The sequence below is a fragment of the Elephantulus edwardii genome, unplaced genomic scaffold (assembly GCF_000299155.1).
Source record: "Elephantulus edwardii isolate Elephantulus edwardi_28Jun2011 unplaced genomic scaffold, EleEdw1.0 scaffold00133, whole genome shotgun sequence".
NCBI classification, from domain to species: Eukaryota; Metazoa; Chordata; class Mammalia; order Macroscelidea; family Macroscelididae; genus Elephantulus; species Elephantulus edwardii.
The window spans coordinates 6,609,764-6,632,351 of record NW_006399883.1 but is presented as its reverse complement, the minus strand read 5'-3'; the positions used below and the strand labels follow the sequence as shown (position 1 = coordinate 6,632,351).

General features: G+C 43.5%; 1 protein-coding gene across 2 annotated transcripts in view; it reads left to right on the top strand.

The window, feature by feature from the left end:
* The window catches only part of TMPRSS3 (transmembrane protease, serine 3), a 39,066-nt gene that overhangs the window by 5,397 nt on the left and 11,081 nt on the right, over positions 1-22,588 (top strand). For both annotated transcript variants that reach the window (XM_006893930.1, XM_006893931.1), the window contains exons 3-9: positions 6,580-6,690; positions 7,580-7,696; positions 8,067-8,190; positions 16,522-16,647; positions 18,180-18,223; positions 18,981-19,146; positions 19,901-20,070. In XM_006893930.1, the coding sequence (XP_006893992.1) occupies positions 6,580-6,690; positions 7,580-7,696; positions 8,067-8,190; positions 16,522-16,647; positions 18,180-18,223; positions 18,981-19,146; positions 19,901-20,070 (858 nt within the window). The remainder of the gene's footprint in view (positions 1-6,579; positions 6,691-7,579; positions 7,697-8,066; positions 8,191-16,521; positions 16,648-18,179; positions 18,224-18,980; positions 19,147-19,900; positions 20,071-22,588) is intronic.

Sequence of the window (22,588 nt, the reverse complement as noted above, 5' to 3'; positions counted from 1 at the left end):
GGCACCAGCAGCCAGGAAATAAAAAAACGTATTGCGATGGGAAAGTCTGCTGTTAGGGACCTCTCCAAAGTACTGAAGAGCAATAGTGTCTCTGGAGACTAAGAAGCGTCTGATACAGGCCATGGTCTTTGTAATCACTTGTTATATGTCAGAGATTTGGACAATGACAAGGAGGATAGAAGGAGAATTGATGTCTTTGAGCTGTGGTGCTGGAAAAGAATATTGAGGGTACCATGGACTGCTAGGAAAACAAACAGGTTCATCCTGGAGAGGGTTAAACTGGGCTGCTCCTTGGTGGCAAGGATCCTGAGGCTTCATTTGACATACTTTGGTCATGTTGCAAGGAGAAACTGGTCCTTGGAGAGGGACATCATGCTTGGGAGGATGGAGGGATGGCACAGGAGGGGAAGGCCCTCTATGAGGTGGATTGATTCAATGACTGGGGTAATCGGGATGGGTGTATCAGAGGCAGTGCGATTGGCTCAGGACAGAGCAGAGTTTAGGGCTGTTGTACACAGGGTCACTATGAGTCGCAAGTGACTTGACGGCAAATAACAACAACAACATATTTGCTATTTAAACTTCACAAAAATTTACACAATTTATAACTCAGTGGAGTGCCCATATCCTCTCACTTTGGAACTTAGTAGATATAATACTAAAGCCATTGAAAGTTGATATACAATTGAGATATTTAGTAGTTTGGTATTGTTGGGTTGTTGTTTTTTTTCCATTTCCACAAGTTGAAGGCTTTCCCCACACTTGTATAACACATATATTTATGATTTTTGAGACATGTTATGGAGCATTTGTTTTAATTCCAGGCATATATCTCTTCTATCAGGATATAGATAAGTGTTAACCACTAGGTAAGTGCAGCCTTTGGGTTAATGGATAGAACAACTGAAATAGTAAGATTCCCTTCTTGGAGATTCCTGTTGACTTTTTGGGGTGTAAAACAGAAGATGAGACTCGAAAAATGAGTGCTTTGATAGTTTGGTTAATTGTTAATTTGGAAAGCTGCTTCTTTTTTTTCTTAAATTGGGGTGAGTGTGCATCTAATGTTAAGCCTGCATCTTTAGAACACCGACTGATGTACATTCTGAGGATCCAGACATAAACAATCCTCTTAGCTCCTCCTGAAAGAAAGACTTCCCTCTCTCCCCTATTTCTTCTCATCATCCATGGCCACTAATCAATCCTCATGTGCTCTCATTTCTTTTTTCCCCGCTTTCTCTCTCACCTTGTCCTTTTGCTTATTCTTTCTCTATCCTCTCTCATACTATTTTTTTTCCTGCTCTTTTTGTCTTAAATTTCCTTTCTTAGATAGTCTTAAGTGATAGTCATCCTTTTATAAGCATTCTTGCTCATGCCACATGGTGACATTTCATTGTGGGTTTCCAAACACCAGCAAAGAAAAGGAAAAATTGTTAGTTCCTCCATTAGAAACACTTTGGGTCAACATCTCCAAAATGAGATGAGATAGCAATCTGTGTCCTGAGTAGCATGTGACTTTGGGAAGCTTTCCTTCCCTTCCTGGATTCCAACCCTCCAAATTTCAGTGGAGGCAACTATTGCATAAATGGGTTTTCAGAGATGCTATGTATGAAGAGTCTCCTGTTCCTAGGGAGTAAAATGTGCCTATGAAAATTCTCCTGGTTTCCTGAAGAAGTTTGTACTTGATGTTGTTTTGTGCCATCAAATCACTTGCAACTCATAGCAACCCTATGTACAACAGCTCTGAACCCTGCTCTATCCTGAGCCAACTTTATTGTCTGCCACACCTAACTCCAGTACCTCAGTCACTGTATCAATCCATCTCATCAAGGGTCTTCCTCTCCTGTGCTGTCCCTCACCCTTCCAAGCATGATGTCCTTCTCCAAGGACTGGTCCCTCCTTGCAACATGCCCAAATTATGTTAGACAAAGCTTTAAAATCCTTGTCTCCAAGGAACAACCTCATCTCATCCTCTCCAGGACAAGCCTGTTTGTTCTCCTAGCAGTCCATACTTAGTCAATACTCTTCTCCAGCACCACAACTTAAAGGCATCATACTTGGTCATTGTCCAGCTCTCTGATGCATAGCAAGTAATTGTAAAGACCATGGCCTGGATCAGATGCACCTTATTCTCTAGACTGACATCATTATTCTTCAGTACTCTGGAGTGGTCCCTGACAGCAGATTTTCCCCAATACAATTTGTCTTTTTATTTCCTTCTGTTTTAGGAAACAAAGCTAACAAAACTGAATCTGTTAACAAAGCTTACACTGTGGATATTTTAATCCTCTTTGGAGGAAGTACAACCAGAGTGCTCCTTGGAGGTAAAGCTGGTGAAACTTCAAGTACTTCTCATTTATTTTAGACATGTTGTCAGGAGGGGCAAATCCTTGGAAAAAGACATTATCTGGGCAAAGATGGAGGGGCAGAGCAAAAGAGGAAGATTTTCAACAAGATGGCTTGACACAATGACTGTAGCAGAGACCATGAGGACGGTGCAGGATAGGACGAGGTTCAGATCTGTTGTTCACATGGTCGCTGTGAGTTGTAATTGACTCTATGGTACCTAACAATAGCAACAGTGCCCTTTATAAATTGTTTTTGTGCGAGTGAGTCTGGTTCTTTGGAGGGCAGTTGGGCCATCTGTGTTCTATTCCCAGCCAGCTCACTTCAAGCACAGAAACCAGACATGTGCCAGCAGAGGCTCCAATGCTGCCATAATACTAAAAAGATGTTAGTGGAAACAGACTAGGAATTAAGATCTGGAGAGCTACTGCTGAAAATCAGTCCATAATATTGCTATGGATGACAGAAGTGGGATTCTCTTATGCAGGTAGTCCTGTGAGTCAATTAATGTTAACAGCAACATCCTGGTCCTTTAGGTAAGAACTATGAAAGGTCTGAGGGTTTTATCTTATATGTACACTAAGAACTTAATCTTTCCCAATTTCATAAATGTGGAAAGAAAACACAAAACTCCTGAGTCAGAGACATAGGACTTACTATACACAGCACAGCTGACTTCATGAGCCTCACGTTCTCATCAGTTCCCTGTGACCTCCTACTACCATGGAGGCGTGTGGAGAGGTCAGCTGGGATTTGTTCCATAAATGAAGTATTCAGAGCTAAAGGAGCCCCAGTCTTCTGCAGCAGTCTGTAAAATATGTCTGTAAGAGAACTCTGGTAGCCTGGTACATAGGAATTCACACTTCTGGCCCATTGGCTGCACCTTCTGTGGGTTCAAATCTACCAGTTCCTCCTTCAGAGAAAGATGTGTAATCTTCTCCCATATAACAGCAGTGTTATACAGTATTTGAACTTTTGTAACTGAGATATTTCACTCAGCATAATGTCCTCCAGGCTTCCCCATGTTGTATAATGATTTACGAGTTCATTGTTTTTCAAAGCTGCATATTATTCAATTGTGTGAATATGCCAGTTTTTCTCTCTCTTAATGAAAAAAGTCATACCTTTTCAACCTATGTGCAGAACAGATTATCTGGGAGGCTGGGCTCTATGAGGAGAAATGTGGGGTCAGGATTGGTGGACGATTTATCAACAATCTGCGTTATGCAGATGACACAACCCTGCTTGCTGAAACTGAGGAGGACCTGAAGCACCTGCTGCAGAGTGTCAAGGACTGCAGCCTACAATATGGATTGAGGCTCAATGTCAAGAAAACAAAGATTCTCACCACAGGACCAATTGGCAGCATCAGGATGGATGGTGAAGAGATTGAGATTGTACACAGCTTTAGTTTGCTTGGCTCCACAGTCAACAGTCTTGGCACCAGCAGCCAGGAAATTAAAACGCGCATTGCCATGGGAAAATCTGCTGTTAGGGACCTCTCCAAAGTGCTGAAGAGCAATAGTGTCTCTGGAGACTAAGAAGCGTCTGATACAGGCCATGGTCTTCGCAATCACCTGTTATGCATCAGAGAGTTGGACAATGACCAAGGAGGATAGAAGGAGAATTGATGGCTTTGAGCTGTGGTGCTGGAGAAGAGTATTGAGAATACCATGGACTGCTAGGAAAACAAATAGATTTGTCCTGGAAAGGGTTAAACCGGGTGGCTCCTTGGAGGCAAGGATTCTGAGGCTCCGTCTAACTTACTTTGGACATGTTGTGAGGAGAGACCGGTCCTTAGAGAGGGACATCATGCTTGGGAGGGTGGAGGGACGGTGCAGGAGAGGAAGGCCCTCTATGAGGTGGATTGATTCAGTGACTGGGATAATTGGGATGGGAGTGTCAGAGACAGTGCGATTGGCACAGGACAGAGCGGAGTTTAGGGCTGTTGTACATAGGGTCGCTATGAGTCGCAGGCGACTCGATGGCACAAAACAACAACAACAACAATGAAAAAAGGACAGATGGGAGTGGAGTGGGCAGAGAATGGGGAAAGAGTGGATATATAATAAACACTGCAGTAGAATAAATGAGGGGAAGAACTGTCTGAAAGGAATACATAATTAGGCATTACATGTATGACAACAATCTGGAGCAAGGGGTGCATTGCTGGGTGGGCTGGAGGAGGGGGAGAGAGGGAAGAGAATGTACAACAATAAAGGGGAAAATTATAAATAAACAAAAACACAATTAAGAAAAAAGAATCCCCTCCCCTGTAATTTACAGCTTTGGAAAATTTGCTGAGGGAAGATATGAGTTGCTTCCGACTCAAAAACAATGAGTAAATAGAAACTGTATAGTAAATAGAACCCAAGAAGAAGGCACTGAGACTTATTAAACCAGACAATAGACAAACTTGTTCTTTGCTCTAGTAGAAGAAATAGTCCAGAGGAAACCCATACAAGTTTGCAAAACTGCAAGGTGTGAGCACAAACATCTGCGCAAAACTGTTTCCTGACAGCCTTTAACTGTGTCTTCTTTGTCTCCTATTTAGATTTCATTTTATTCACCTCTATAGGGAAACATTCTTAGGTTTCCTTCCCATCCCACCAATAAATAAAACTCAAGGGAGAGTGGGACTTTTTTTTTTATATAGAGTTCATACCTTCCATGGTGCCAACCTAAATTGCTATGGAGTCAATTCTAACTTATGCTCAGAGTTGTGTATTAGAGGATGCTCTGGTGGCTTAGTGGTAAGGAGTTGCACAGCCATCCCAAAGACACATGGTTCAAATCCACTAGCTGCTCCTCAGGAGAAAAATAAGCAATCTCTTCCCATGAGATTTACTTCCCCTGAAAATCCTCTGGAGGATAGGATGAGTCAGTTCCTACTTGATGGTACAAGTTGTTGTTGGTAGGTGATGTGGAGTCAAGTATGACTTATAGTAACCCTATGAATATAAGATCTGAACCCCATTCTATCCCATGCCATCCTCACACTTCATGACACATAAAAGCCCATTGCAGCAACCACCTGGTTGAGGGTCTTCTTCTTTCCCGGCCCTCCACACTTCCTAACATCATATTTTTTTAGTTAACAATCAGCTGTGGGCTGGAAGCCTCTTGTTTAAATCAATCAGGACCTGGTGGGTGGGCCTTTATCTTTAAATGTTAAGTTGGGACTTGCCTAACAGTCTCCAGTTTGGAGCCTCCTGTGTGAAGCAGTTGGATTCTGGAAAGTAGGTTGTTTTGATTTAATTGAAAGTCAGGTATTAACTGTTTGGTCTTTTTTTTTTTTAATTCCATGAACAATCAAGTATAAGCTAATTGGTTGTTTTAATTGAGTTAATAATCAGCTGTGGGCTGAAAGCCTCTTGTTTACATCAATCAGGACCTGGTGGGAAGGCCTTTGTATTTAAAAGTCAATAGGTCCTATTTAACAGTCTTTAGTTTGGAGCCACCTCTGTGAAACAGTTGGATTATGGAAGGTAGGTTGTTTTGATTTAATTGATGTTAATTGTGTTTGAGGAGAACATTGTTCTAAGTGGTATAGCACTTGTCTGTCAGTTTGTTATACTGGGATAACTGGGTGCTTTGATACTGAAAGCTGTGCCACTGATGTGTCAAATGCCATAAGGGTTACCCATGGAGGACAGGTTTTGGTGGAACTCCCTGATTAAAACAGACGAGGAAGCAGGATTGGCCATCTACTTAAATAATGGGCCTTCGAAAACCCTATGAACATTAAAGGAATACATAGTAACATGTATATCAGTGTAGAACTCTGCTCTATAGGGTTTTTAATGGCTTAATTTTTGTAAAACATTATTTCTTTCCATTTGAGTGAAAACTTACAAATAATATTGGGTTTTTTATGCAATCTTTCATACATATTTTGTTTTATATGATTAGTGATTGAATTTCCTGAAGCAGATTGCAAGGCAATCTCTTTCTTCTGTAGTTTCTCCTGGAAGACTTGACACCCCACCCCCACCCCCACAGCCCTCCATCCTTAATTATCAACCAAACTTGTTAAGCATTTGCACCTCCTGGGGGACTCCAGACTCTGTATGACAGGTGGTAATTTTTCTAAATAAGCAAACTCTGGGCTGGGACTTTCTCTGCAGAGAGAGAGGAAATGAACAACTAAATTTTAAGGCTTTGGTGTGCTGTGTTTCTTTTTAAATCCGTGAATGATTTTTTTTTTATCTCTTTATCCCTCTTCCTGGTTTGCAGATGCAGATGCAGTTGCTGCCCAGATCCTGTCTCTGCTGCCACTGAAATTCTTTCCAATTATCGTCATTGGGATAATCGCACTGATCTTAGCACTGGCCATTGGTCTGGGCAGTGAGTACAATTATTTATTTAGTATGCGCCCACATACCTACTCAACCACTTAAACTTTGATGAGCTCTCCCCAAACACAAACTTTTTGCACCACTCAGCCTTAATTACTGGAGGCAGACTTCCTTCTGGTTTGCCAACTTTGAGTTTTATTTGCCTGCGTGTGACTAAAGTCAACCTGAGGCCAAGTGGGGGGCTGTTGGCCATGCTTAGGCCTTTGTCACCAGGGAACCTGCCGAGTTAGAAATGTCCAAAGGCAGCTGATGTAATAAGATCCTGAGGGCAGGAATGGGGGCAGGGTGTACACTCCTGGATGAAGAGGACAAAGCGGTTCATTCATGCAATGCCAAACACGCCAACTATTTTTAAGGTGCATGTGGGTTTTGAGAAAGTAGGTCATTTGGAGGGTCTCTAATTGGAAACAATTTCTCATTTTCTCTTTTGAATAATTGGTTCACAGATCAGTTTAATTCGCCACTTGCTTAGCTGTGGGGTCTGTAAGTTTGCTCATTTCTTGCCCAGAATAAGAGAAAGAGGAGCCGAGTGGGTAACTGAGTAGTCAAAGCTTTTTGTTCTGCTGATCAACCCACACACCCACACATTCATTCTTGATCTTGAGCCTTCTAGAGTCTAAATTCACCTTGTGTGTGGCTCCCAGACCACGCCACTTAGTGAGACACAGTGATGCCCATAGGCCCCCGCTCCCTGGAATTCAGATGCGAGGCAGAGAGCTAGCCAGAGGACTGGAATGCAATTTCAGTGAGTTTCTCTACTAATGAGTAAACTTCGTGCTCAGTGGCAGGTGGAAGATTGATACTCTCAGGACTTTGCTGGTCATTAATGCTGAACACTGAGAAAGACTTTAACACTTCCATCTTCTTCCTTTTCTCAGTTCACTTTGACTGTTCTGGGAAGTACAGGTGCCGGTCATCTTTTAAATGTATTGAACTGGCAGCTCGATGTGATGGGACTTCTGACTGCAAAGATGGAGAGGATGAGTACCGATGTGGTAATGTACTTCCCTGTAGAAGTAGAAGGAAGTCAACAGAATTCGACCCTTACATTCCAATCTGTGCAATGGGTCTAAACCATTGTCAAGCCTTGATGTTATCTGACATCAAATTGGCATTTCCTCCAGGAGGCATTGAACTGGGTATAGAGGACAGTTTCATGGGGTTGAAATTTATCTGGAGAGACTAGACAAGCAACAGTAAGAGACCCTTCTCAAGAGGTCTCCAGAGGTTCGGAAAAGGAGAACTATAACTGCTCTAGGCAGACTGGTGCGAAACCATGAGACAAAATGGGATGTAGAATCTCTGTCCAAGGTGTCAGGTCTTCACTGGCTGCTAAGAGGACTTTTCTTCCTGCATGTTGGCCAGTTCGGGTGAGTGGTCAAAACGCCGTGCTCCAGGTGTTTACAGCTGCTTCCTGGAAGACTGTGTGCTCGGATGACTGGAAAGGTCTCTATGCAAACATCGCCTGTGCCCAGCTAGGTTATCCAAGGTAATTTCAAGAACATTTTAATCCCTGTGAATAAACTCTTAAATTCATTGTTGTTGTATAGGAACCAATGCATACCTGGGAATCCATTGAGCTTTAAATTGCATGGAGGAGACTTCATGACTTTTCCCCTTAGAGTTACTAGATTAGAAGGATTTTGAAATGCCAGAGAGGGCATGATCTTTGGGTTGGCAGTGCCACTCCCTACAAAGTGTGTACCAGAGTTCTTTTTTTAATAAACAGGAATAGTAAAAACAATGATGAAAGACAGTTAACTAGTTAGTTGAGCAGTAAGTAGGGGCTTTAATACATTATCATGTTAAATCCTTGTGACAACCTATGACATTTGCTTATTATCCTCATTTCAAGGTTGAAGAAACAGTAAGGCCAGTAAAGCTAAATAACTTGCTAAAGGTCATACAGGAAGTGGCATGTTTGGGGTTATCTCAGGGAAAGAAACTTTAAATGAAAATACACACTAAAGAGCATGGGAGACAAGGATGTGTGAGTGTGTGTGTGGTGGGAGATGAATACATATCCCCTCTGGTAGCCTCTTTTGTTAGTCACATAGGACCTCAAGAAACTCTAGAGCAACCCAGTGATCAAAATAAAAACCAAGGAGACTATAAGGGTGCAGACATAAATTAATTACCTACTAAAAGACCAACAGAGATCTCAGGTAAAAAGAAAGACTGAACTGATTTTTCCAGAGGATTGCAATGTCTTCAAAATAGACCCGATAATATAAGGCATTTTTTAATTGTCTGTGATCTTTTTCTCTGAAATCAGAATTCAGGACAGTTTTGATATTTACCTGGTGCAAATCAGGAAGTCAGGATCCATCTGATATCAGCTATCCCTGGTGCCACAGTCACGTCTAAATCCCACTTGAACTTCTGGCAGTTCCCTATATATGTACTGTTCTGTTTTTAATGATCTGAAGCAGTATTTGCTTGCTCTTTGATAATTTCCACATTCTGTTCGATCACCACTCTTGGGAATAGAAACAAATACATCTTAGCAAAAGTGCTCCTTGGAGGCAAAGATGATAAAGCTTTCTCTCACATACTTTTTGGCTATGTTGCTAGGAAACATTATTCCTCGGAGAGGGACATCATGCTTAGAAAAGTGGTCAAGAAAAGAGAGGAAGACACTCAACCAGATGGACTGACACAGTGATTGCTGCAATGGAGTCTAGTGTGTCAGAAAGTGCCAGAATGGCACAGGATAGAACAAGGTTCACATCTGTTGTTCGTAGGGTCATTAGTTGGCTGGAAATCCTGCCCCCCCCTAGAAAAGCAACAGCAGCTGGTGCAGGCCAGAAAATAGTGGGCAGGTGCTCAGTTGTGTCTTCTGCAGACAGCTTGACCCCAGGAGGAATGAACAGCAGCCCCTTCAGTGAAGGCAGGGCAGGCTTGCTGGGGAGCCTGAGATGAGTACTGCCAGTGTTCCGATGAACACATCAATGATGCCTCTCAGTGCAAGAAGCTCAGAAGCTCGTTTGAATCAAATTGCCCCCAATACCTGATAAAATATTTTGATAAGAGACTACATAAAATTCAACGAAAAATTTGAAGCAAGACAATTCCAGCCTTCAGATGCAAAATCTTCCAAAACAACTGCAAACTCCTGAACTTATCACAGGGCTGAAATTTTTCGTTGCAGATATTCACAATGTTTCCCCAGCCTCCGAACAACACAATAAAGAGCAATCGTATGTGAAGCACAGAAACTGTCAGAGCTTACTCCCTGCATACAACTATCAATAGCCAAAAATACACAAGATTCAATCATGCAGGCCATGAGCACTGAAATAAAATCATGTAAATTATACTTCATATGGTAAGAAACCTGTATCTTAAGAAAAATGAAAGAATATGATAACAAAAAATGTTTCATTACTTTAGTGACCACCTTCCTGAGTGCCTTTTCCATTGAAGTAACTTTCTTTACTATTGCCGTTTTAATATGAATAAATAAAAGACTTATATTGTTGTTATTATATGCTAATGAATTACCTATGACCTTAGCGACCCTAGGTACAACAGCTTTGAAGCCTGCCCTGTCCTGAACCAGTCTCACTGACTCCAACACACATGCATTGCCCCAGTTACATCATCAATCCATGTCATCCGAGGTCTTCCTCTCCTGTGCTGTCCCTCTACCCTTCCAAGTATGTTATCCTTCTCCAAGGATTGGTCCCTCCTGGCCACGTTCCCAAAGTATGTGAGACGGGGCTTAAAAATCCTTGCCTTCAAGGAGAAACTTGGTTTCACCCTCTCCAAGACAGACTTGTTTGTTTTCTTGATAGTCCACAGTATGTACAATACTCTTCTCCAGCACCACAATTCAAAGGCATCAATTCTTCTGTCATCCTTAGTCATAGTCCAGCTTTCTGATGCATAGCAAGTAATTGCGAAGACCATGGCCTGGATCAAGTACACCTTAGTCTCCAGACTGACGTCATTGCTTCTCAGTTCTCAGGAGAGGTCCCTGACAGCTGATTTTCCCAGGGTAATTCATCATTTAAGAGTGTTGATTGTGTAGCCAAGCTAGCTGTAGTTGAAGAACGGGAAAATAAAAAAGAGCATGGAAGATGAGAAACCTTTAGTTTTTCTCTCTATAGCTGGATGCATTCTACACAGTCCTGGTAGTCACATCAATATCTCTGTACCTTTCCCAGTAAGCCACAGTCAATTTCTGAAAAATAACCATTAACTAAAACACTCCTTCAAAAGCACTCTTCTAAAAACTCTCCTTCAAAAACAGTTGCTTAGCAGCATATAGAAGAAATAACTCATGTAAACAGAGCTCTAGTGGCAAAGTGTTAAGGAATGTGGTGCTGCTTCATTAAAAAGTACATGGTTCGAGTCTACCAGCTGCTCCACGGAAGGACAATGGACAATCTCCTCTCGTGCAATTTACTGCCTTTGGAAACCCTCTGGAGGATCAGTTCTGACTCAATGGTTCACGGGAAGAAGATGGCTTTTTGCTTTTCACATGTACATTTTTGCCCTGGATGATGCATTTTTGCCTTGATGTATGCCTCCTTGCTCTCCTTAGGCCCCTGCTTTTGACTTGCTACAGCTACCATCCTTCCATGTTTGTCCACATCACTCTCATTCCTTTTCTTAATACTCAGTGCTCAAAGCAAAGAGGCTTTTGGAGTTCTCTCACCGTTTTGGGAACTGAGCCAGGGTGAAAAGGATGGAAGTGAGAGCACTTTTCTGTTTACACCCCAAGAGAAGGGGTCACTCAAGCTACACTTAAATCCTCAATACTCCCTTGAGTCTCACTTTCCAAAACCAGTGCCTCCTATTTTCAGCTCCCTCTTTCCATGACAAACACTTTATCCCTGTGTTAATCTTATTCTTTCCTCTTGCCAACATGGATTCAGAAATCACTGCAATTCAAGTTCAGTGACAATAGTAAGATCCTTCACACAAATGCTTTGATATAAAATAGAACTTATCTTTTCTATACCAGGAGGAGACAGCTCATACTATACACTCCACCACTGTCAACAGCATGAAGCTTCCTGATTAGATATTTCTGTTCCCTACAGATATTTTCCCTCTGACTCACTGCCAATATTGTAATAGCTTTTTTACTTTTCCTTATCTCTACTCCCTCTTGGGGTACAAACCCCTCCTCTAGTCCTTACGCTTCTCGGCTGTGTTATATAGAATAATTCAACCTAACCCCACATTGTCTCTGCCAGCAAATGCAGGTCAAGGACTCGCTCTCTTCCTGGAAAACAGGGGGCAGCTGGAAGCTATTTTTTCCTACCTGTAAAAGGTCCAAGGAAGCAGCTTCCAAGAAATCAAGTGGCATATATCATTGGGCATCTGCAAATGACCTCTGAAAAACGTTAAAGAGTGAAGATGTCACTTTGAAGATTAAAGTGCACCTTACCTGAGCCATGATCTTTTCAATCATGTCATATGCATGGGATAGTGAATAAGAAAGACTCAAACAGAACTGATGACTTTAAATCATGAGTTGGCAAAGAATATGGACTATGTCATGGACTACCAAATAAACAAGCAGAACTGTCTTGGAAAAAGTACAGCCAGCATACTCTTGAGAATCAAGGATAGCAAAGACTTTATCACATGCAATTTGGACATGTTTTCAGAAGGGACTAGTCTCTGGAGATGAACATCATGCTTAGTATAGTAGATGATCAGAGAAAGAAGAGGACAATTTCAATGAGATAACTGATACTGTCTAAAACAATGGGCTCAAACATAGCAAGATTGTGAGGTTGCCACTAGGCCTGGCAGTCTTTTGTTCTGTTGTATAGTGTTGGGATGAGTTAGAACTGATTCAAAGGCCCTAGCAACAATGTCTTTACAAATTAAACAGCCCTGGTGGCTAAACATTCATGTGATAACCTAAATGTGGACAGCTTGAGCCCACTCAGAGACTCTGTAGGAGAAAGACTTAGTGGTCTGTTCCAATGAAGGTTACAGCTTAGAAAACTCTACCAGGCAGTTCTACTCTGTCACATGGGGTTGCTACAGGTTGAAAATGGACATGGTAGTACCCATCAGAAATAGCAACACCCTTAAAATAAAGTCCTTGGGTTGAACAAATGTTTAATGTGCTCAGTTACTAACTGAAAGAGTGAAGGCTCACATATACTCACAAGAGCTGCAGAAGAAAGGCCTGGCAAACAGCTTCTCTACAGCCACAAAAATGCCCTGATAGGCAGTTTTACTCTGTAACATATGGGCTTACCATGGGTCAGGGGACTCAACAGCAATGGATAGTGCTTAAGGGGAAAACCAGGGCAATGCAATTTCTCTCACTTGTTAACAAAATATTGCTCCTTTTCCATTCTGTGTTGTTGGCTTCCATTAGGTCAGCCCTGCATCATGGAATGATTACAAACTTACTTTATACTTTCCTATTCCTAAACATGCCTGTGGAAATGCTATGAGCTTAAAGAAAGAACAATAGTTATATAGCAAGGTTAAGGTCTTTTGTTTATAGATTTGATACTAGATGGCACTTAAGAGCAACAACAACATATAATGCTAGGTCCTTATCTCCATTTTGGAGTTGGATGAAGCAGCTGCAGTCTGTACAATGGCGCCCTTGTTTTGGTTGAGGATCTGTGTGGATTGTGTGGTTATTTTTTTATTCAAGCCTCATGTTTAGAGTCAACAAGACCTCCTGGAGGGCCCTTATATTTAAAAGTTGTACTCGAGGGATTATATTTTAATCCCTTGTTCCTATATTTTAGAGGAATATTCTTCTAAGTCATACAGTATTCTGGTCAATTTGCTGTGCTGAGGTAATCTGGATTTGCTGTGACACTGAACCTTATGCCATTGGGGTCTCAAACGCCATAATGGAACAACTGTGCCATAGGTCTGCCAAACACCATAATGGCTACCCCTTGTGGGCAGTGTTTGGTAGAGCTCCCAGATTTGATTCAAGTTTGGAAACAGGAGTGGCATCCACTTCCTTTATCACATTGTACAGCACTCCTCTGCCAATTTGCTGCACTGAGGTAATCTGGGTTTTCTGTGATGCTGAACCTTGTGCCATTGAGGGAAGGAGGTCAAATGCCATAATGGCTGCCCATGGTGGACAGTGTTTGGCAGAGATCCCAGTTTAAGACAGGTTTGGAAGCAAGGTTGAAATCCACTTCCTAAACCACCTGCCTCTGAAAACTCTATGAACCTGGAGAAATGACGATAGTTGCTCATAGGGTCGCTATGAGTCATGTTCAACTTGATGGCAATTAACAACAACAACAACAACAACAACTATATCTTACCCTTTACTTGCCAAGATTTATTTCTGTATACATATTTTGTTTATTCTTGCTAATTCTCTCTTTATAAGTCTTTAAGTTTTTCTGTTCTACATGAAAGAAAAGAAAAAAGGGCTTCCAAGCCACATTGTTGTTGTTGTTGTTAAGTGCTGTCGAGTAGTAGACAACTCATAGCAACTTTATGAATGAAAGACCTGAACGCTTGTATAACTTTCATCATTTCTCCACTTTAATAGAATTTCCAGAGGCAAGCTATTTCAGACGTGGATGGCACTCCTGCTTCCAAGCTTGTTTTAATCAGGAAGCTCCACCAAACACTGTCCACTATAGGTAGCAATTATCGCATTTGATGCATCAGTGTCACAGTGTTTAACATCACAGCAACCATGAGTTGCCTCTGTACAGCCAATGGACAGATCAATCCTATACCAATTAGAAGAATGTTTGACCATAAACAATTAAAACCAGGCCTGAGTGCCACAGATTAAAATCCCCACCTTTGACTTGGTAACATCACTTTCTATCCACCAGGCCCACAGAACTCTATCAACAACAACCCACATTGCCTGGGTTCAAATCTCAGTGTAAACCATGCAGGTTACAAGACTCAGGGCTTTATTTCTTCACTTAGATGCATAACAATAACCATGTACTTTAAAAGGCTTAAGTGAGCTTCTCTCCTATGCAAGAGATCTGGAGCCCTGGGAGTGTAGGCCCTCAGAGGTTGTATTGCTAATGCAAATGCTGTGCCTCTCTTGTGGTGTGAACCCACCAGTGGCTCCAAGGGAGAGAGATGAACAGTCTCCTCTCGTTGTAGATTACAGCCTCCAAAACCTGGTGGGGGTCGCTATTAGCTGAAACAGAATCAAAAGTGGTGAGTTTGGATTTTGAGTTTATGCAAGAGACCTAGGATTCATGCTTGGTCCGTGCCCCTCGTGTGCAGCTGCCATCTGTCAACGGAGGCTTGCTTGTTCTTTATGGCCCTGAGAAGGGTCGGTGGAGCTTCTAGACTATAATAAACTAGGAAGAAAGGCATGGCAATTGACTTCCAGAAATCCATCAGTGGACATACGGCCCACAGTGGTTCAATCGGCAGCCAACCATGGGGCTGGCGGAGGACTAAGCAGCATTTTGTTCTGTTGAACATGGGGTCACCATGAACTGTGTGCGGACTTCAACAGGAGCTAATGCTAACGATTGCCTTCCACCACTTCCTTTACCCGTCGCCCTGCCCACTTACGTCAGGATCTCACCACGCCAGCAACAAATGACTCTTTCACCTGCCATATCAGTCTGTTGAGCAATTCCCAGGTAGGAGTAGCCAGAGGTCTCTCTTGATTACATTTTCCTCAAAACAAAGTTGGCTTTCCCTTGTATTCCACGTGTACATCTTGCCCAGAGCATTTGCGATCATCTGGGGAAGTCCTGGTTGATAAGCTGGTACTTCATGAGGAAAACGAGCCAACGACATTATACTTTGTTCTCACCATGGACACAGGAAAATATGGCTATTTATTCACTGCCTTCCACCTCAAACACTTGATTTCCTTTTTTTTTTTATACCTTTTTTTAAATTTTTTTTCTACAGAGGTTATGGATTTCCATTCATTCATTGCTGCAATTTTCTCCCTGCCCACCCCTCCCCATCAGCTCGCTTCCCCCTCCGAAGAGAGAGGAAAAAAAAAAAGAAAAAAAAATTCCTTCATTAGTATACAATTCCCACGTCCCTTCCCCCTACCCCCCACCCCGAGTACACTTCTCTATGCAACCTTAATTCTGGATTCCTGTGCTAACCATAATACTCAATCATATATCACCTCTAATCTGTTCTTTCCCTCATCTGTTTCAATACAATATACATAATTTATCCAGTTTTTTCTGTCATACCCCCAACCTGATGTCAGACACTTGATTTCTTTTAAGTGGAACTCCCTTAACCATTGTTCTCCCGAAGGCCTGCTTTCAGGCACTTCAAATATTTGTTTGCTCCTAGTGTCCTGACTCTCTTCCTTTGCTGTGTTTATCTCTCTCCGATGGGAACCCAGGCCAGCTATGTGCAGACCGGGCAAGTGTCTCTTCCTCTCCCGACTCCTTGTTGTCAGGGTACTGGGCAGGTACCCTCGTTGGTGTCTGATGACAGAGTGCCTTACATTGTTCTGGGTTCAGTTTCCTTGTTGCCTTGCTGAACACAGCAAGAAGAGTTTGAGCCCATGACATCAGAGATTGATCCTCTTTTCTATTTTGGAAGCTAGTGGAGACCCGATGGAATGCCCACACCATAGACAGGGTCTCCACTATCCTTCTAAGATGTCAGTAATTGGCTCTCTCAATTCCTAGAGCCCTTGGTGGTAGGGATGCTGTGGAATAGGAGTTGCACAGATCTGGAATGTCCTGGATAAAGTACCTGGACTTTATTAGTAAAAGGATGCTGTGGATGATTTGGGGGACGAAACTGTCCTCTGGCACTGTAAGATTGAGAAAGGAGGGCTGGGTGAGGGATGAAGTAGCTGTCACGTACAGGCTCTGTGTTCCCCATGTGCTTGCAGCTATGTGAGCTCAGACCACCTCCGAGTGGACTTGCTGGAGGAGCCGTTTCGAGAAGACTTTGCTGCCATCAATCACCTCTTGTCTGATGACAAAGTGACGGCTTTACACCACTCTGTGTATGTGAGGTAAGTGGGTTAGCCCATCACCTGCTGCATTTGCAATAGCGTGTTCAGCTACACAGGTGTGGAGGAGGAAGGGCAGAAGGAAGGATGGCCATGGGGTAGAAGTTAGGAAGGGAGGGAAAGAGGGAAGGAGGGAGGAAGTACTCTTCCTTGGCTTAGCTTCTCTTACACCCATTATTCACTGTGCATGTGTCCTCTAAGAGCCATGAAGGAGGTCATGCTACGTACCATGGATGTCTAATGAAGTCAATTGAGAACTTGAAGCTTAGAGTGGTCCCGTGACTCCCCCAGATCGGGTAGGGAGGTAGCCTGAATCCAAGTCCATACTCTGTTCATAACATCTTGGGCCCAAAAAGAGATGTGGGTATTCTCAACCATAGAAATTATATGCTTGTCAGTCTGTCAGTCACGCCCATCAGCTAAGCAACCATCACGTGCATCGAGTATGAGTTACACGTCCATCATGTAATTAATAAGCACCTGCCCATCAAATCACATGGGAGCCTTAATCTTCTAAAATCCCAGTCTGGTGAAATGAATTTTCTCTTCAATGCAGAAAAGGTTAGGAAAATTTTGTGGGGATCCCTTCCCCCTGGGATCTTTGATGGCATAGGGAGTTGTGCTGCTGACCCAAGGATGGCACCTCTTTGGCGGTTCAAATCCGTCAGTGCCTCCATGGAGAAAGATGGGCAGTCTCCTCCTGTGTGACCTACAGCCTCTAAAAACCTGCTGGGCTGTTAGCTATGCTTTGATTTGGTTGTGACTTGATGGCAATGAGTTGAGACTTTCTGTTCCTCAACATTCCTTGGTGGTACAAATGATTAATACACTTAACTGCTAATTTAACAATTAAAGGCTCAAGTACACCCAAAGGTGCCTCAGAAGAAAGGTCTGGTGATTTACTTCTGAAGTCAGCCATTGAAAATACTGTGTAGCACATTTCTACTCTGACACATGTGGGGTTGCCTTAAGTCCACATCCACTCCACTCCAACCAGCTCAACTGGTTCCTTCCTTATCAGAAAAGCACATGCCCTTCCTTCTAACTCTGTATGCCTGAGTCTCTGCATGTGTGTGTGCTATTTCTGCGGCAATCACATCACCATGCTTCCAGAAGAAGCCTTTCTGAGGTGTGTGAAATAAGGCTTTGGGGATTTCTTGCAAGAGGGACCCAAGTCATCTCTCCCAGGCCCAGGACATAAAGAACAAGGACATGGGGTAAAATAAATGTGCAGATGACCTCAGTTTATGTTTATGCAGTGAAGCTCATGGTGCATAATAGCATTAACTTTACAAAACCGAGGAAAACTTCTCTGAACCTCACATACACACTACTTCCTTGGTAATTTCATCCTTTGTGATGAGTTTTATGAGCTCATTCTTCGGGTATGCTTTTGTTAAGTAAATGAAAAAGTGTTAACTCTGTTACAGAGCAGAGAATAATTCCTTTTTTTTAAAGCCCACAATTAAGTTAAAACATAAATTGATGTCTCAAACTTCAGATGTTTCTCATTAAGGCTACTTTCCTTATTTTAGGGAGAGATGTGCTTCAGGTCACGTGGTCACGCTCAAGTGCACAGGTAAGAGTTCTAGGAATGCGAAGAACCAGGTGGGAGCCCGCAGACTCCCCTCTCTGCTTGTCTGCTCCCACCCTCCACCACCTGCTCAGATGCCTCTGCTCCAGGTTAAGGTGGGAGCACTGTCCTCCCACCTGGTCGGGGCAGGAGCAGGGGCAGCTGGCTCACCTGTTAGGCAGGAGGGAGGCAGCAGCATGGGCAGGAGCAGGTCTGGACATTCCATGGGGCATTCGCTGGCCTGGTTCACTGTCACTTTCTCTTCCCTCTCTGGGGAGCATGCACAGGTGTCTCCGCACCCCAGATTCTGAGCAGACACCCTTGGGTCCTGGCAGGAGAGGGTTTGTGCAACAGGAGGTCTACCTGGAGCAGATGGGGAAATGCACGCCTGAACCTGTGTCAGTGGCGAGAGGGGCTGAGGTCCCACAGGTTCCTGTTGGTTGATTGATGTCTCTGTGGTGTTGTCATCATCCTGGATACCATGGAATAGGGAAGGGGGCACTGCCAACCCCCTTTATGATGACCATGGAGGGCTCTTTATCCTAGTGGACTTTACTGCACCCCAATAACACCTCACATACACTCGGTCCTCCTCCAAGACTCCCTATGATGGACACTCTCCCCGGGCCAGCCCTACTGTGTCCCTCTCAGCCCCACTCTCACCCTGGGCTGTGGGCTCTGTGGGGCAGCAGCTGTAGGAGAGGGAGGACAGGATCCTTGACACGAGTCCTGCTGGTGTCCATAGCCTGTATTCTCCCTACAGCCTGTGGTTTGAGGTCAGGCTATGCCTCACGCATCGTTGGTGGGAATATGTCCTCACTTGCGCAATGGCCCTGGCAGGTCAGCCTTCAGTTCCAGGGGTACCACCTATGTGGGGGCTCCATCATCACTCCAACGTGGATCGTCACCGCTGCCCACTGTGTTTACGAGTGAGTGCTCTGAGCTCGCGGGGCTGCATCTTCACTTTTCTCTGGGCAACTGTCTGGTTCTAGTGTCAGGGTGGGGTGGGCTGATAGGCCAACCAGTCATGACAGGTCTTAGCCAGGGAGACTCCCTCCTCGCTGCGGATGCTGACCCGTCGCCATCACAGGAGGGTGGCCAGTGGCCCTGAGCTCATGGAAGATTTTCAGCACTGCAGCTTCTACAGAAAAGGTACAAAGAGGAAGAAGATATAGACAAATAGGAAGGGGTCTCTGAGTTGCTCAGTTAACTCCTTGACTACTGACCAAAAGATTGGCAGTTTGAAACTCCCAGACCCACCTCAGAAGAGAAGCCTGGTGAGCTACTGTCAAAAAGTCACAGCTTTGGAAACCCGACATACGGGGATGTACTCTGGGGTTGCTGTGAGCCAGAATCAACTCAGCACTGGCTTAATTTTATTTTCTAGTCTTAGAGAATTAAGATCCATTCATCTTCAGTATGACCTCACATTAAATTAACAAAAGAGCAGCTTCAAGACCACTACTTTCAGACGGGACACAAGTAGAGAAATTAGGGTTTCAATTTACCATTTTTTGGAAGATACAATTTGTCTCATGACATTTAGCATAAGCAATTGAGGACAGTGGCATTGCCTTTTGCCTGACCAATCTCCCGCCAGCGCCTGGGGCTGATTCTCAGCCGGGGTTAATGGGCTGTGGTTGGGTTTTTCCTGTTCCTCCCGTGTTCATCTTTTCATTTCAGTCTGTACCTGCCCAAGTCATGGACCATCCAAGTGGGTTTAGTTTCCTTGCTGGACAGTCCGGCCCCCTCCCATTTGGTGGAGAAAATCATCTACCACAGCAAGTACAAACCGAAGAGGCTGGGCAATGACATCGCCCTCATGAAGCTGGCTGGGCCACTCACGTTCAACGGTATGGCCGAGTTTCCTTCTTGTTATATTTTTTCACCTGTTTTAAGATCATTTTCTATGGCTTGTTAAAGATTTTTTTTTTAATGGCAATAGCTTTACAATCCTTGCGAGATAATTTCAATGTCTGATTCATCTCAGCATCAGTGTCAGTTGATGATCTATTCTCATTCAGTTTTGTGGGTATGACAGGTGATTTTCCCCCTTTGTATTATATTCTGGGCATCTCACCTATGGCATTAGGAGGCTCTATCTAGATCCTGTATGCGCCTTCATTTTAGTAGGCAGTCACCTAGTTTAGGACAAGTGTGTAGGGCCTGGCCTGCTTCAGTGGACTGTGGTTACTGACAATCTCTTTTCAGAGCCCATATGGTGCTCCTTCAGTCGACTTGGTTTATCTGAGGTCACTGAGATTCCCACTGGCCCTTGCTGGTATCACCTGGTGGGGAGGAGCTTCCCCAGGCCAGATCTCCAGGTACTAGGTGGGAAAAGGAAGTCTCTGGCCTTCAGGGGCAAAGCACTCTGAGCTGGTGCTTGTTGTGACAGGATTCCCCCTGCCAGGACCACTTGCTGCCGAGTATCTTGGGTGGACGGGAGGAGTCTCCACTGTGGGGATGAAGGAGGGTCTTTGTCAGCTTTTTGTGTCGGGCCCTCCCCACAGCCTTCTTCCTTACCCACTAAAAGAAGATCTTCAGCAACCTGGAACCACACAGAACTTTCTGTCCAAACCTCTTAGAGGTTAGTATGCTGTAAAGGGCCACATGGGAAATTTCAAATCCTGCACTCTAGAAATTACAAAAACTGCTAGAGAGACTTAGTTACAGGATTGTTGTTATATGCCTTTGAGTTGACTACTCCTCATAGCAGATTTGTGAACAGTAGATCAGAACTTTGCTCTATCCTATGTCGTCCTCACAGTTGCTGACATGCTAAAGCCTGTTGTTACAGTGACTGTGCTCAAACAGCTTTCAACTATATTATAGATGTGAACAAAGCATTTAGGAGTTCTATTCCTTAATAAGAAGGCAGAAAGATGGGCAATCCCGTGCCATGTGATTTACTGCCTCTCAAAACCCGCTAGAGGGTCAGCTATACATCAGTTCTGACTCCATGGCACTCAACTACAACAATAATTTCTAAATAGAAGAAGCTCTGGTAGCATAGTGTGTTATGTGTTGCAGTGTTAACTGAAAGGTCAGTGTTTCAAATCCACCAGTTTCTTCCTGTAAAGACTTACAGTGTTAGGAACCTGACAGAGGGTTGCCATGAGTCAGAATTGACTTGACAGCAGTAGGTTTGATTTTTATGGGTTTATTCTTAAATAAAGTCTATCGCTAGAGTCTCTGAACTGTGTGAATTATTTTTGGGGGTGTTTTGTTTTTTCAGGGTTTATTAGGTAAGTAAGTTGGAGAATAGGAGAGTCAAAGAATATCACCCAATGCAAGTCCTGAATTGTGTGAACTAATTAATATACTCATCTTCTAGCTGAAAGCTTGGAAGTTTGAGTCCTCCCAGAAGAACCAGAGAAGAAGGGCTTGGAGACTTAGTTCCAAAAGGTTTTATTATTGTTGTAATTGCATACCGTAGAGTCAGAACCAACCCAAGCTGACCCTCCAGTGGGTTTCCACAGACAGTAAATCATACAGAAGTGATTGTCCATCCTCCATAGAGCAGCTGGTGGATTTGAACCATGTGACTTTGAGATTGCAGTGCAGCTTCTTAGCACTGGGCCACCTAGCCTTGAAAACTCTATGGAGCACAGTATTACTCTGATACATGAAAAGACAGCTCAAGTTATAGTTGACCAGACAAACACGGATGTACTGCCTGCCACTCCAGGTGCACACAGCCTGAGCTACAGGCAGAGCCTAAGAAACAAGCTGGATCTCCCTTATTGGGGTGCGATTCTGGCCCATGACCAGTTGCACGTCTGACTTGGCAAAGCCGTGTCTGTGCTTATCACACAGCACACATTGTTCTTAGAAACGTGTATTTCCAGAGAAACAGAGAGCAATTACAGTGGTGGTGCTGGTTTGTTAATTATTATTCATGACATTTTGGTTATAAAATATGAGATGCCAGAACTCATCCTCTGATGTGAATGAAAACGAATCTTCCCTATTCCTTCTCTACCTTTCTATTATTGCTTGGCACAGAAAATGTTAGCCCGTCTCAGAACGATTTGCATAAAAACTCCACATCCCACTCATTATGTGTGGTGCTTGGGAGGGGATTTATGCAGCAACCCCCACCAACAGGCAAACTTGTTAACTCTAACTGTGTCAGCAAGGAGAGGAGTATTCATGCAGAGTAAAGCATGAGCACTCTAAAATAGCAGGCCTGATTGAAACAGATGAGGGAGAAAAGTGTTTAAAAGGAATATGTGATTAGGTATTATTGTCATGACAGGAGTCCAGAATGAACGCTGCACAGTGGAGTGGACTTGCGGGGAGGGATTGTAAAACAATGAAAGAATGTTTCTCTAACTTTTCAAAGAGAAGAGTGAACTGGGCGGGGGGGGG